Consider the following 13,776-nt stretch of genomic DNA (forward strand, 5'->3'; position numbering starts at 1 on the left):
ACAATTTGACCAAAACTACAACATTGACTAAAGAAACTTATTTTATAATACTAACTAAAGAATGTTAATAAAACTGCTTTGAATATTGCTTTTTTAAAACTTTTCTAATTAAACTTATGACTTGTGATATTACCCCTTTAAATATTTTTAATAAAAAAGTTTATTTAATTTCGAAAACAATAAACATCTGGCATTTAAATCTTTAAAGGTTTCAAGTTACACAACTTAACAATACCTTACAAGAAAAACATTTAAACCTAACAAACAATTAGACAAATATGAAACTGAGTACAACAACATTTAAAACCCAATCCATGTAAGCTAAAATTAGGTTGTCAAAATCAAAGATAATTTAATACAAAAATATTAAAGATATATAATCTAAGATAATACAATGTTTTTTAAAATTCAAGCAAAATATAATCAAAATCTAACTTATTTACCACAAAAAATAACTAAGTTAACCTTTCTTTCACCCTGACCATAAACAAATAAGTTTCACTTAAAAATAATGAAAAAAAAACTCAAGAATTTTAGTGACAAACTTTAAGTAAAAACCTGACCTCTTTGTATGAAATCATTAACTTATAATATCATCATGATGTCATAATATGAGGAGTGGTATCCATAGCAACAGGATCTTCATCCAAACCTCCTCCATTTTCTTCTTCTTCCTCTTCTATCAAGTTGTGTTAAAAAAACAAATTTGAATCATTTTTAAACTTAAGAAATCCCTTAAATTTTGTATTTTTTTAATAGTTTAATATATAGGCTATACATTAATTAGGTTTATAAATATGTCAATATAATTAGTACATACACATGCTTTAAAAGCAAAGACCAAAATTTATTTAATGAAATTTTGATAGACAATCATGTTTTACCTTTTAAAACTTGTTGTATTTGTTGAATTGAAGTTAGCAGAGCATGAAATTGTTTTTTACGAAGATCTAGTTTTTCAACAAGTCTCAATTCATTTGCTTCAAGTTCTATTAGTTCCGTTTTGTATTCATTTATTTCACTAAAACAAAACCAGAAATAATTTAATTTCTTAAGTATTTCACTAAACACATAGTAATGTCCTGTAGTGTGGTATACCAGTTATCACAACGGGCTACAAGTCAAAGGTTTCTGGTTTGAGACACGCCAATGCCACACTATTTGCCCTTTAGCTTGGTGTTTACAGATAGCTTAAACACGTCAAAAAAGCACCTTTGCAAATAAAAATACAAAAAAAGGGCACCGACAATACTATATCCTTAGTTAAATTGCTACTGCTTACTTTTCAGTTTGTTGTCTGTCTGGATGTTGAAGTACAACACTTGCAAGAGCGTCATATTCTTGTCGATTTTTGCGCACAAGTCGAGCCTCAACTAACTCTTGTTTACAGTTTTCTATTTCGGTGTAAGCTAGCTTCACATTTTGGTCAATTTCTTCCTGGGAAATACAAAATAAAAATAGTTGAAAAATAAAGCCTAAATCCAAGAAAAGGCCAGATTGTAAATTTATATTAATTTAGGTATTCTAGTTTAAAAATTTTAATTTAATAACCAATAAAATATTGCGATAAGAAAAATAGCAATTTTTTTTATATAAATAATAAAACATGCCACATTTAAAATACTAAAACCAGCTTTTAATTAGGAATACCAAAAACAACATACACTTATAACCAGTTACACTCACTTGTAGTTGTTTATATTTATCCATTTGTTGCAAGTTCATCTCGTGAACCAGAGTTGCTTTCGTCATCGCAAATTCACTGTGGGCAAGAACAGAAAGCATTCGTTGGTGCGTAGAGCTAGAAAATCAAAAGTAAAGAGGTCAATTAAATGGTATACATAGAGAATAATAAACATAAATTGGATGGTGTAAGAAAATTCTAATAATTATGACAAAAAAATAAGAAAAAGACAATTAAAATGTGGAAAAAATTGTGTGTTGAAAAGTATCTCAAAAAATCTTTTTATTTTTCCTTTTTTTAATATTGTAACATCTTTTTTTAATATTTTTAAATAGTTACTTGTCAGCTTCTGTAGCGTTGCACCATTTAATAAAAAGTTTCATAAGAGCGTTTAATCTTCTTTCATCCCCTCCCCCATCCCCATCTATTAAAAGTCTTCTTCTAATCACATCATCTGGAATAACATAATCATAAAAAAGATAATGTATTTTTATTTTTATTATATATTATTTATTTATCCTCCGTGTACTATGTGAACATATTGACTTTATAGCCTACTACATGAGATTATTAATATAACCTGTACTCAAGGTCTTAGGTTTGATTCCCATTAAAAAACATATTTAGTTATTTTAAGTTTATTAGTTTAAGCAACAGTAGTTATTAATTAAAATAATATAAGTTTTGATTAAAATAAACTTACCGTCTGTAGACATTCTTATCCGAACAAATAATCAATTTTTTTAGAATTTGGGTCTTCTTCACTTTAAAATCACAAAATACCCAAGTTTTTAAAAAGTTTAAACTACGTTAAACCCCAAAAATCCCCTAATTGTACCCTTCTATAAAAGATAAACATAAACACGTGCTCTGCAGTGTTGCCAAATTAATTTAAATCAATCGTAAATAGTAAAGTTTGTCCTCAAAATAAAATAATGTTATCATTTATTTTATGCATAGTTAAAACAAAATTAAAATCAAACATTAAAAAAACATTCTTAAAAAAAGAGTAAAACATTAAAAAAGAAATATAACATAAAAATAGCTTATGATATAATAGCTTAACGGGTACGTAAACAAAAAAATTACATCATTCCAAATTTAACATTAAAAAATATAATATAAAGTTATCAGGCAACTTTTTTACATTGTTCAGGGTAAGTAGTTAACACATTTAAGCTGTTGTCATATTTCTTTGTCTTCTCTCATTTGATTTTAACTCCCAATCTAGCAAATCTGGTGGACAAACCAAACCAGTTATTTGTTCACTGACTTGCCATAATCGCTTCGCATTATCCATGTTTTTGGCCAGGGGTGACTCCCAACCGTAGGTACAATCACTTAACATAAAAATAAAACAAATTTTGACTGGTATGGTAGTATATCGGTCATGGCGTCGAGCTATAAGCCAAAAGGTTTCGGGTTCGAGCCGCACCAAAGCCACACTACTCGCCCTTAAGCCTGGTGTTTACAGATAGCTTAAACACGTCCAAACAGTTATGTAAAGTTAATAGTTATGTAAAGTTAGCCTGCTGCCCTATGTTAATATTTACATTTTAAAACAACAAACATTAATTACCTAAAATATTTTCCGCCAATTTCATTCAATTCCGGGGCAATAGCACAATAGATAGTAGTCTGTGCTCCTTGTTTAAGACTTTTCCAAAACATCTGCCGAATCGGATTGGTCAAATAGTCTACCACGTTCCTCCAATAAGCGCGATCCTTGTCGTAGAAATGTCTCCAAAGGTCGGATCTTATAATGCCTGGATGGAGGCAGTTAGCAATAACGCCGGTACCTAAAAGGTTAAATATTTTGTTTTAACAAATGTGATGCCAAAAGTTCCGAGGGTCCAAAGTTTGATCCCTGATGCTGGTATAATTTAAGTGTTGTTAAATAAGATGCTGTCAATACATTTAATCTAGCTTAAGAGAATAAATAAAAGAGCTATCTAATAGTGCTCTAAAACAAGCAAATTGAAAAAAAAATTATATTTACAAGTGAATTAAGATAAGCAACCATATTTTGAATCAAAAAAAATTTTTTTTTCTACCTTGAAGTCGTTTGTTAAGTTCTTTAGTAAACAGAATATTCATTAACTTGCTATCACAATACGTTTTTATTTGACTGTAACTTCTGGCATGATTTAAATCGTTCCAATTCAGTCCAATAGAGAAAACATGACCAAGAGATGCAACGTTTACTATACGGCTAGGTGCACTTTTCTAAAATAAAAACAATATTTTGGTTAGAGGAATATATTGCGTATTTGTTTTAGTTTTGTAAATATTTTTCTTTAATATGGGAATGCTAACTTCACAGTCTAAACATAAAGTAAATTCTGTTACCCCAACCTAGACTTAAGTTGACTTTGACAGTTAGGGGTATTATTCCTTATAATTGCCTGATAAATAAGCTGCTGATTAATTTTTGGCTCAACAGAAATCTATATCTTTTAAAGTGCTTTACTTAAAGGTGCATAAAAGCAGTTGAAATCGAACTCAGGACCTCAAGTAGTAAAACCAAGTGTTTTGGGCAATAACATACACTAAAGCAATAACATATATGTTACCTTAAGCTTGTTCATAAGCAGGTTAGTCAGTAAAAAATGGCTCAAATGGTTCGTTTGAAGTTGAAGCTCAAAACCATCCTCAGTTGTGGTTTGCGGACAAAGCATAACTCCTACAACAAGAGGGTTAAAGTTTAAAAAAATAGGTGATTAAATAGCTTTGCATATTTAGTAAGATTTATGCTTAAAACCCCTTTTTTAAAGACTGCTTAAACCAATGACATGCTATTGTTTTAACTAACTACATCTAATATTAGAAATATTATCAATCTTATAAAATAAAGCAATTTAGTTTTTTAGGACTTTTTTAAATGTTAGATTTTACAGCCTGTCTATAAATCGTTATAAGAAATAAACCAAAAATAAAGTTTTTTCTTGGATATTTTTATTATATAAAATTGTTTTTTTATTGTTAAGACTCTACTTTTTAGTTGTTTAATTTATATATCTTGCTACTATGTTTATTAAATTAAAATGTAATTCATATTTTAATCACCGGCATTATTAATTAAAATATCTAAACGATCTTCAGCTTCGTTAAAAGATTTTGCAAATTTCTTAACAGATTTAAACGAAGCCAGGTCAATTTGTTTTACAATAACGTTTTCTTCCTCACAGTCCGTTTCTTTAAGAATCTAATAAAAAAAAGTCTTTTTTACAGAACTAAACAAGTTTTGGTTTTATTATGATAATTTTAACACCTTTTTATTAACGTTTTGTTAAAAATCTTCAAAAAATATTCTTAAAATACTTTTAAATTTGCAAACTAACTTTTTTTAAATAAAATCTACCAATATAAACCCACTCTATTTCTTGCCGCAGCCCCCTTTTCTATGTTCCTACAAGCCAGGCACACCCTCGCCCCTCTTCCACAGATATCAATCGCAGTTTCCAACCCAATCCCACCATTTGCTCCTGTTATAATAACAACTTTATCATTCAACTTCACATCACATTTAACCCAACCGTTAACAGCAGAGACAGTTTTCATATTGAACGAAAAATGTAATTTCAAAACCTTTGTTTCTAAGAATATATGGACTTAAGCTTACTGTTAAAAATAAAATGGTCAACAGCATAAAACCGCATAATAAACCTTAGTAAACTGCTGTGAGGTCAGTTGGACAAACAAACTGAAAACAGCTCTTGTATGCTTTTAGTTCATGTTGACTTTTCCTAGAAATTCAGCGCGAATCGAAATTTACAAGAAAGAGACCTTGAAAAGTTCTCTTTAATCTTTATTTGAAAAAATTTTGAACTTGACTGTTGTAGATAAAGATTACTTAATCACAATTATTTAAAATTTTTTAATTAGAAAAACAATAATTAAACAAAATTAACACATATATTTTGTTTAAAGAAATAAACAAAATACCAAAGTATATTTGTATTTTTAATTGCAAAAAATAGGTTTTCTAAAGTGTTAAAATTAGTACAGTAATCATTATTGTATAGACAACTTTCATTTTACGTATGTTGTTATGCAAATATTGATATTGCTTTATATATAGTCTCGCTGAAAAATATATATATTTATATCTATATACAAATGTTATAACGTAACCAAGTTGTTAAATTAAACAATTATTTTAATTTTGACTTTTTAATACCAAACTAAACTCTTTAAAAAATACTTTTAAGAACAATATTATTATTGCGTCATAGAATATACTAGAATAGGACAACGTGTTTGAACATTGGTCCCGACGAGAGGTATTTGTTAAGTAAATTTAACTCAAGGTTACCGATAAAAATATTGTGAAAATATTGCCCAGTTCAAGGGATATAAAAAGGTTCGAATTTGAAAGAAGGCTCGAATTTCAATTTAGTGAAATAGGAATCAGTTAAAATGTTTTAAAAAATTTTTTAAGCTTTAAAAATTATTCAACATTATAAATTAATTATTTAATTAAAATAAAATTAGAAAATTTTTTTTTCAGTTAATGGAAAAGAAAATATAAAAAAAGCTTACAAACGCTTTTTTACACTTTTTTAAAACGTTGATGTATCTATAATAACTTAAGTAAAAAAGGAAAATGAAGGTCATAATTTCAAGTATGTCGAAATGTGGCACAAAAAGCATGGCAGCTGCAATGCGAGTTCTGGGCTACAAAGTTTACGATTATGAAGAACAGTTCCACTACCTTAGCAAAGAGTTGTTAAAGCTTATGGAACATGGGTGTACAACTGAGGAAATATACGAAATATTTAAAGATATTGATGTAGTAACTGATGTTCCTGCTTGTACATTCTGGGAAGAGATTTTAAAAGCATTTCCAGACGCAAAAGTAAAACAAAATTTATGTTATAAAATTTAGATAATTTTTTCAACGTTAATTTAAATGTAATAGGTTTTATTATTGTATAAAGGATAAGTGTACTAGTAACGTATTTAAGACATTTAAAAACGCCGGGCTTAAGGCAAATATAGCGACGTTAAGGCGGCTCGAACCTTCAATCTTCTGGTTCGTAATTTGTTACTAGTGCACCACACACACATTATTATGCTTTATAACATGTCTAAGGACTGGGTGCACATGTTGCCCGAAAACTTATAGGCCAACAGCGGGGTGAAGTAGGATCACTTGATTTTAAAGCGATAGGTGCTGTGTCTGATCTTTGCTGCTTTAATGTCTTGTCTCACATAAGAAAGTCGCTATAAACGGTGCTAACTTTTGCAGGGTCACAATCAAGACGGGATAATTAAAAATTCTATAACTTCAAGTTATAACTTTAAAATCATAAGTTCTAAAAAATTAAAAATTTTCCAATTTAATTTGTCTTTTTTAAAGATTATTCACTCTGAAAAAGCAAATGAGGATGTGTGGGTCAAAAGTTACGACTTTCAGCTTTCTCAAGTCACTGAAAATATTCTACTTCATATCATCTCCCTTATAACACCAACAGGTCGACGTTTTCGTCGATATTTTAACGGAACAAGTAAGAAATTTACTAACAAAAAAGCAATTAAATAAAAAAAATAAATTTATTTATTCTCGGTATGAGAAGGTCAACTTTACGGTCTAAACATAGAGAAACATTAGTTGCACTGACCCAACATTTCTATTTCTTTTTGATATATTTAATGTTTTTTATTATAATTCACCAGCAATTACTCTGTTAAATGTTATTAAACTTGGAGAAAAAATTAATATTATTTAAAGTCTTTAAATAATGTCATTATAACATGGAAGCTGTTAAAATCAAACTTACCAAAATATTAACTTAAATATTGATATTATTATTCCTGTAGATTGTTTCTAATACAAGTATTTAATTGTTTTTCTATTCAAGCACGTTGTCAATATAGCATGGATCCTATGGTCCCATTTACTTGGCATAGAAGAAATTTCATGCTGTTTAAGATGAGGTATAGAGAGCATAATGCAAGAGTGAAAGAAGTAAGTTGAACGAATTACCTTTTTTTTAATTCTGCATAAAAAGAAAAACGCACAAGCGAGATTGGTTAATGATTTAACTTAAAAGTTCAAAGTTGAATTATTAGCGCAATGAACTTTAGACTTGGTGTAAATATTTAACCAAGGTCAAACAATGTGTAACTTGAAACAAAATCCACAGAATCGCTAGAAAAAGATTAAGTTCTCACTGCAAACAATTTATTTTAACGCCAATTATTATTTTAAAGTTTAAAATCTGATTCATCTTATTAAATTCAATATTTTTGGCGGTAAATAGTAATACTTTATCAGCAGCTTATAATTATAGTGCAAAAATAATTAACATTATTCCAAACTGTCAAAGTCAACTCGAGACTGAGTCTGGTTAACTGATGTTATTCTATGTTTAGGTCGTGAAGTCGACCTTCCAAGATCAAAGATAAATATTTTTTTTAAATACAATATATTTATAGAACAACCAATTTTTTTTGGTATAACTTAATCCTTGATGTGTAAAGGTTGAATGCACGACCTATATTATTGGTTCTAATTGCCCAGTAATTATGCTGCTGATTATGTGCTGGCTCAGCAGGTGTTTACAGCGCCTTACTTAAGGGCGCTACAGCATGAAAGCAGTAGGGATTAAACCCAAGACCTAATGGTGGTGTGGCAAGTGTTTTACCACTGCATCACGTTGCCGATTTTAATATGATGTTAATATAAATTTAGTTGGTGCCACCTAAGCAGATCCTTCACTTTAACGTTAAGGAAGGTTGGGGCCCTTTATGTAAGTTTTTAAACAAGGATGTTCCTGATCAAGAATTTCCGCACAAGAACAAGAAGGGAGGAATTGTGATGGAAATGATTCAGAATTCTCCGATTTTTGTGCAAGTCCGCAACGAAATTTTAATTGGACTGGCGCTTTTAAGCAGTGTTTTATCTTTTTATTATTACTATATAAAACACTAGATATCCCTGTACTTGCTTCACTTTAATTTTATTTTTTTAGATTTTTAATTTAAACTTTTTTATCGCAATAAATTTTCGCGCGTTTTTTGCAATAAATTTTAAGACACAAATGTTGTGATTAAATAAAGAAAAAATGTTTTGTGTAATTTAATTTACCTTTTAACTCTGCATTGACTCTAATGCAAACACAAAATAAAAATCTTTGCCAAAAATGACGAAGTACAAATTAAGTTCCATAAAATAAATAAAAAAAAGTTTAAAAAAAATTTAATTGTAAAAATATCCATTTAAATCTACCACCAATACTAATTAAATAAAGGAGTTTTGGATTAAATAATTAATTTTTTGAATGTATTAAAAGTATTGATGTAACTGTTTTAAATAGTACAGTCACATATATATAATAAATATTTAACATGTTTAAATTTAAAAATATTTTTACCTAAATATTTCTACATTCTAAAAACTCCAAAATTAGTTTTAAGAATTGGGGCATTGAGAGAAGCACTTAAACTGAGCCCCACTATAGTTCGGGTGTCAGATGGGTCTATTACCCCATCGTCCCATAATCTTGAACTTGCAAAATAGGGGTTACCCTCCCTTTCAAAACTAGAAAAAAATATGAAAAAGAAAGTTAAAAAAATGTATAAATATATTTGAAATTTAAACATAAAAACTGGTTGAAAATCCTAATCTATATATAAAGAGGCTTAATGGAAAATTTATAGTTTAATTTATATATGTATGTTCAATTTATAGGCCTGCAAAATAAATAAAAAATAACGCAGGTAAATAATCGAGGCAAATATTAGTTAAAAGTTGCAACCATATGACAATTCAAATCGTGGTCATAGGTCAAACCACCAACTAGTTATAATAAATAAAACATTTTTTCTAAATTTAGGCTGCTTATATAAAAAAAATGGCCAATTCGATAATTTAGAATTCCATCTAACTTCATAACTTTTTTACCAACCTTTTAATTATTGGATCTTTTAATTGTCGTTCTTCATCATCTGTAAAAGTTTTTCCTTCTCTTTTCCTCTGTTCTTTAGTGATTGTTGCTAAAACTGTTGCTGCTTGCTCACCTCCCATCACAGATATTCGAGCATTGGGCCACATATATAAAAACCTGGTGTTAATAAAATTAGTGATGTTTTAATAAGATGATAAGTATCCTAAAAGTTTTACACAAAATCTTTCATTAAAAAAGTTTTGTTAAAAACAAGTTTGTACATTCTAGAATTTTTTTATATTTATTTATTCCGATGTGGAAAGGACATCGTCATGACCTTAACATAGATTAACATCAGTTACCCCAACCCAGTCTCAAGTTAACTTTAACAGTTTAAAATCTTATTGAATATAATTGCCCATTAATTATGCTGCTGATTAAGTGTTTGCTTAGTAGAAGTTTATAGCATTTAACTAGTAATAAATGATACAGATACAATGTAAAATATAGGTACTTTAACAATAACATCACCTACATATCAACAAACCAAAAATTTAAAAAATTATGAACAAATTTTTAATGAAGCAGACAAACTGACCTAGGTGAGTAAGCCCTGCCACACATTCCATAGTTACCAGCCCCATATGAACCTCCAATGATCACCGTGATCTTCGGCACTTTGGCACATGCCACAGCAGTCACCATCTTTGCTCCATCTTTTGCAATACCACCAGCCTCAGCATCCCTTCCAACCATAAAACCTGGAATAATTTTAAATTTAATGAAATTAAAATTTAAAACTGTTTTAAATGGTAAATTGCTCGGTAAATAAACAGTCATAAACTTTTAACTATACAAAACTTGCACAACTTTAAAATAAAACTTGTACAATTTAATACCAAGTTAGTATATATATATAATAAAAAGATCCTGAAAATGGAAATCCAGTCTTAAACGAAATATTAACCTGTGATATTTTGTAGAAATAAAAGTGGGATTTTACGCTGACAACAAAGTTCAATAAAATGAGTCGCTTTTAGAGCAGATTCAGAAAATAAGACTCCATTATTTCCAATTATTCCGACCGGAATTCCAAATATACGAGAAAATCCACAAACTAAAGTGTCGCCGTACATTTTCTTAAACTCATCAAATCTAAAAAATTAATATATTAAGTTTCACTTTAAAAGAATAAAAAATAAGGCATTAGTAAATATATTTAAGTTGACTTAATAGGACAATTTAATATTAATATAGACATTGTAAAAGGTATATTACAGAAATAGTATATTTTACTATAAAAAATGGGAGAGAGACTTAAATTTTTGTACCTATTAGTACAATAACAAAGTTTTTTGTAATTAATTATTTTGTGAAAGCTCACCTGCTTCCATCAGTAATTCTAGCAATCACTTCTCGAACATCGAAAGTTCGTTTCAAATCGGTTCCAACTATTCCATATAATTCTTTACTATCATACAGTGGTGGCTAAAAAAAGAAAATTTTTATTAAATTTTTTCACATATAATCTAAACCAAAATAACCTAGACTTTTATGCTTTTAAAAATAACTTAGGTTTGCACATTTAAGTTAGTGATTACTAAATAAGGTAAAAATAGCAATATTTAAGAGTTTACATATATATATCATTACAGACACATAAAAAATAGAAAAAGGCATACAAAATTAAAAATATTTTTAACGTACTTCATTATTCTCAATGTTGATTTCATTTTGCTTCAGATAATTAAGATTTTCAACGGAAGACCTGGCAAGATGAAGAGCATGCATGTCATCCAGAGCATAATGATCCGTTACTCCGGATGTGCTGCAGTGAAGATCAGCTCCTCCTAGCTCCTCCGCTGATACAATCTCATCTTTAAGAAAAAATATCAATTATTAGAATTTTTAATTAATTGGGCCCTTGTAAATCTATATATAAAGGAGCTTAGTGTAATGTACATAGGCATATTTGTTTTGGTGTATATATAAATCTAAATGCAGCCCTTTAAAATAAATAAAAACTGTCAGTCGTGGTGCACAAGTAAATTAATCCAGGCAAAAGTTGGTTGTGATTACAACATGACAATAAAAAATATATTAAAAAAAATTTGAAAATTTTATGTAAAAAAATATTAAAGAATAAATACAAGCAAATTCATACAAAAATATACATGATGTTTGAAACCTTTATACATGTAATGAAAATACAAATAATAAATAAGTTTAACAACAACTTACTGGTAGCAGCTTGTACTAAAGGAGGTCCACCCAAGAAAATTGTTCCTTGTTTTCGAACAATTATACTTTCATCCGACATAGCTGGAACATAAGCTCCACCAGCAGTACATGAACCCATTACTACCGCTATCTTAATAAAAATATTCACAAAATGTCACCAACATTGTAAAAAAGTAAATTGCTTATCCTGATACTAATGTTTTACTACAAAAAAAATTAGAAATAGTTATAGTAATAGTTTATAGAGCTCTATTAGGGTCATTCGTCGGTTTAAACGAGAAGTACTAAAATGAATGCAAAAAGGGCGAAGTAAACAAGGAAAGATTAAGGTAAGGTTTAAAAATTTCGTCCTTTCCGCATTTTATAAACTTGGGGGACAACGGTGGTAGAGCTTCTAGTTTATAACCGTTAATTAGTTGGTAATTAAAAGACCCAACTAAAGAACCATAAACCATAAAAGAGTTTGCCAAAAATAATAAGTTTTTGCTTTTTGAAACTAACTTGTGATAAACCAGCTGCTGACATAGTTGCCTGGTTATAAAAAATCCTCCCAAAATGATCGCGGCCTGGGAAGACATCAGCTTGCCGAGGTAGATTAGCTCCTCCGGAGTCAACCAAGTAGATGCAAGGAAGATTATTCTCCCGAGCAATGTCTTGTGCTCGAAGATGTTTAGTTACAGTGATTGGGTAATAAGCTCCGCCTTTTACAGTGGCATCGTTGGCAACTACCATACATTCTCTGCCTGCCACTCTGTACAAATAAAATTGTAAAACTAAGTAAAAATGTTCCTAAAATCTTTAAAAATTCTTAAGTTCTAAATTTTATTCCCATTGCTAGTATATTGTCAAGGCTCTTATAAGCAAGTATTTATAGCAGTATTAACATTTGTTAAAACAATTAAAAAACTAAGTTTTTCCTTTTACCAAAAAATAGTTAAAACAAAGTAATAAACATGTTAAAATATGCTTTAAAAAAAGTTAAAAATTGTACAAACCTGCCAATTCCTGTAATAATCCCTCCAGCAGGCACCTCTTCTTTGCCATACAAATTATAACCAGCTAGTTGTGAAAACTCTAAGAAAGCACTTCCTGGATCAATCAGAGTTTGGATCCGATCTCTTGGCAACATCTTTCCTTTAGAAGTATGTCTCTTCCTCGCTCGCTCATCGCCCCCTTGTGATATCTTCCCGATTTTATTTTTAAGCTCTTCAACCAACTCAGACATATTCTCGTAATTTTCTTTATAAACATCTGATTTCGTTTCTGCAGTGCTTCCAACTGGCAACACTCGTTCTCGATGCAGTGTTGCACTGCATTGTAAACCACGAACACTTGAGGCAGTATTTACAATTGTTTTTAAGTTTGTCCTCAATAGGGAAAACATCTTTATAGTCATGATTAACAACTTAATTATAAAAACATGATTAATTGTAAACTAAAAAAAGATAATAAAAAGTTTACAGTAATTTACTACATACAGTATTTTTTTGCACTTATAAATATTCGATGAATTAACAATTCAACTAAAACGATAATGATGAATTATTAGTTATTATTCCACCATGTTTTAGATGCAATAACGAATAAATCTGCTTGAATTCACTTCGAATTTTCCCTAACAAATCAACATTATTTGGACTAAAAGTATCATCATTTATAATTTTGCTTATAGATGTAATTAATGTCCGTAACAAACTTATTATTTTTGAGTTTGATTTAGAAGATGTTGTATTGTTTTCAAGAGTATGTAAAAGAAATTGCGAAAAACCGAAATAATATCCAATTTCTGATCCAAATTCTTTCCCCCTTTTTCTACCAATATCCTTGCCTTCTGTTATCCCAACTCTTTTCCCTGCAGTTATTCCTTCGTTATAGCCATGTTGTGATGTTTCTAAATCCATCATTATTACAGATTCAAATGGATCTACATCATTCATTTTTTACAAGAATATTAAAATT

The 13,776-nt window shown here is 29.2% G+C and overlaps 5 protein-coding genes across 5 annotated transcripts; 1 reads left to right on the forward strand and 4 right to left on the reverse strand.

The window, feature by feature from the left end:
* Positions 1-478: 478 nt before the first annotated feature.
* LOC145745609 (THO complex subunit 7 homolog) lies at positions 479-2,531 on the reverse strand. The gene is made up of 6 exons (XM_082563732.1): positions 2,388-2,531; positions 2,024-2,138; positions 1,687-1,801; positions 1,283-1,437; positions 885-1,021; positions 479-679 (listed from the first exon to the last, which is right to left on the reverse strand). The coding sequence occupies exons 1-6, from the start codon at positions 2,398-2,400 to the stop codon at positions 597-599; spliced, it is 618 nt and encodes a 205-aa protein (XP_082419858.1). The 5' UTR covers positions 2,401-2,531; the 3' UTR covers positions 479-596.
* A 327-nt stretch (positions 2,532-2,858) lies between these two features.
* Positions 2,859-5,245, reverse strand: LOC145744999 (retinol dehydrogenase 12-like). Its single transcript, XM_082562983.1, has 6 exons — positions 5,060-5,245; positions 4,751-4,889; positions 4,258-4,367; positions 3,739-3,910; positions 3,264-3,483; positions 2,859-3,024 (listed from the first exon to the last, which is right to left on the reverse strand). The coding sequence occupies exons 1-6, from the start codon at positions 5,243-5,245 to the stop codon at positions 2,859-2,861; spliced, it is 993 nt and encodes a 330-aa protein (XP_082419109.1).
* A 1,045-nt stretch (positions 5,246-6,290) lies between these two features.
* Positions 6,291-8,621, forward strand: LOC145745001 (uncharacterized). The gene is made up of 4 exons (XM_082562986.1): positions 6,291-6,542; positions 7,047-7,194; positions 7,549-7,655; positions 8,382-8,621. Exons 1-4 carry the CDS (start codon positions 6,291-6,293, stop codon positions 8,619-8,621), a joined length of 747 nt encoding a protein of 248 aa, XP_082419112.1.
* Positions 8,622-8,772: 151 nt separating this feature from the next.
* LOC145746308 (methylcrotonoyl-CoA carboxylase beta chain, mitochondrial-like) lies at positions 8,773-13,302 on the reverse strand. The gene is made up of 9 exons (XM_082564566.1): positions 12,813-13,302; positions 12,319-12,568; positions 11,818-11,947; positions 11,284-11,453; positions 10,961-11,064; positions 10,544-10,731; positions 10,175-10,337; positions 9,598-9,753; positions 8,773-9,230 (listed from the first exon to the last, which is right to left on the reverse strand). The coding sequence occupies exons 1-9, from the start codon at positions 13,211-13,213 to the stop codon at positions 9,074-9,076; spliced, it is 1,719 nt and encodes a 572-aa protein (XP_082420692.1). The 5' UTR covers positions 13,214-13,302; the 3' UTR covers positions 8,773-9,073.
* Positions 13,230-13,771, reverse strand: LOC145746310 (uncharacterized). The gene has a single exon (XM_082564568.1). It carries the CDS (start codon positions 13,752-13,754, stop codon positions 13,341-13,343), a length of 414 nt encoding a protein of 137 aa, XP_082420694.1. The 5' UTR covers positions 13,755-13,771; the 3' UTR covers positions 13,230-13,340.
* Between the last annotated feature and the right edge of the window lie 5 nt (positions 13,772-13,776).

This window comes from Corella eumyota, chromosome 3, assembly GCF_963082875.1.
Source record: "Corella eumyota chromosome 3, kaCorEumy4.1, whole genome shotgun sequence".
Classification (NCBI taxonomy): Eukaryota; Metazoa; Chordata; class Ascidiacea; order Phlebobranchia; family Corellidae; genus Corella; species Corella eumyota.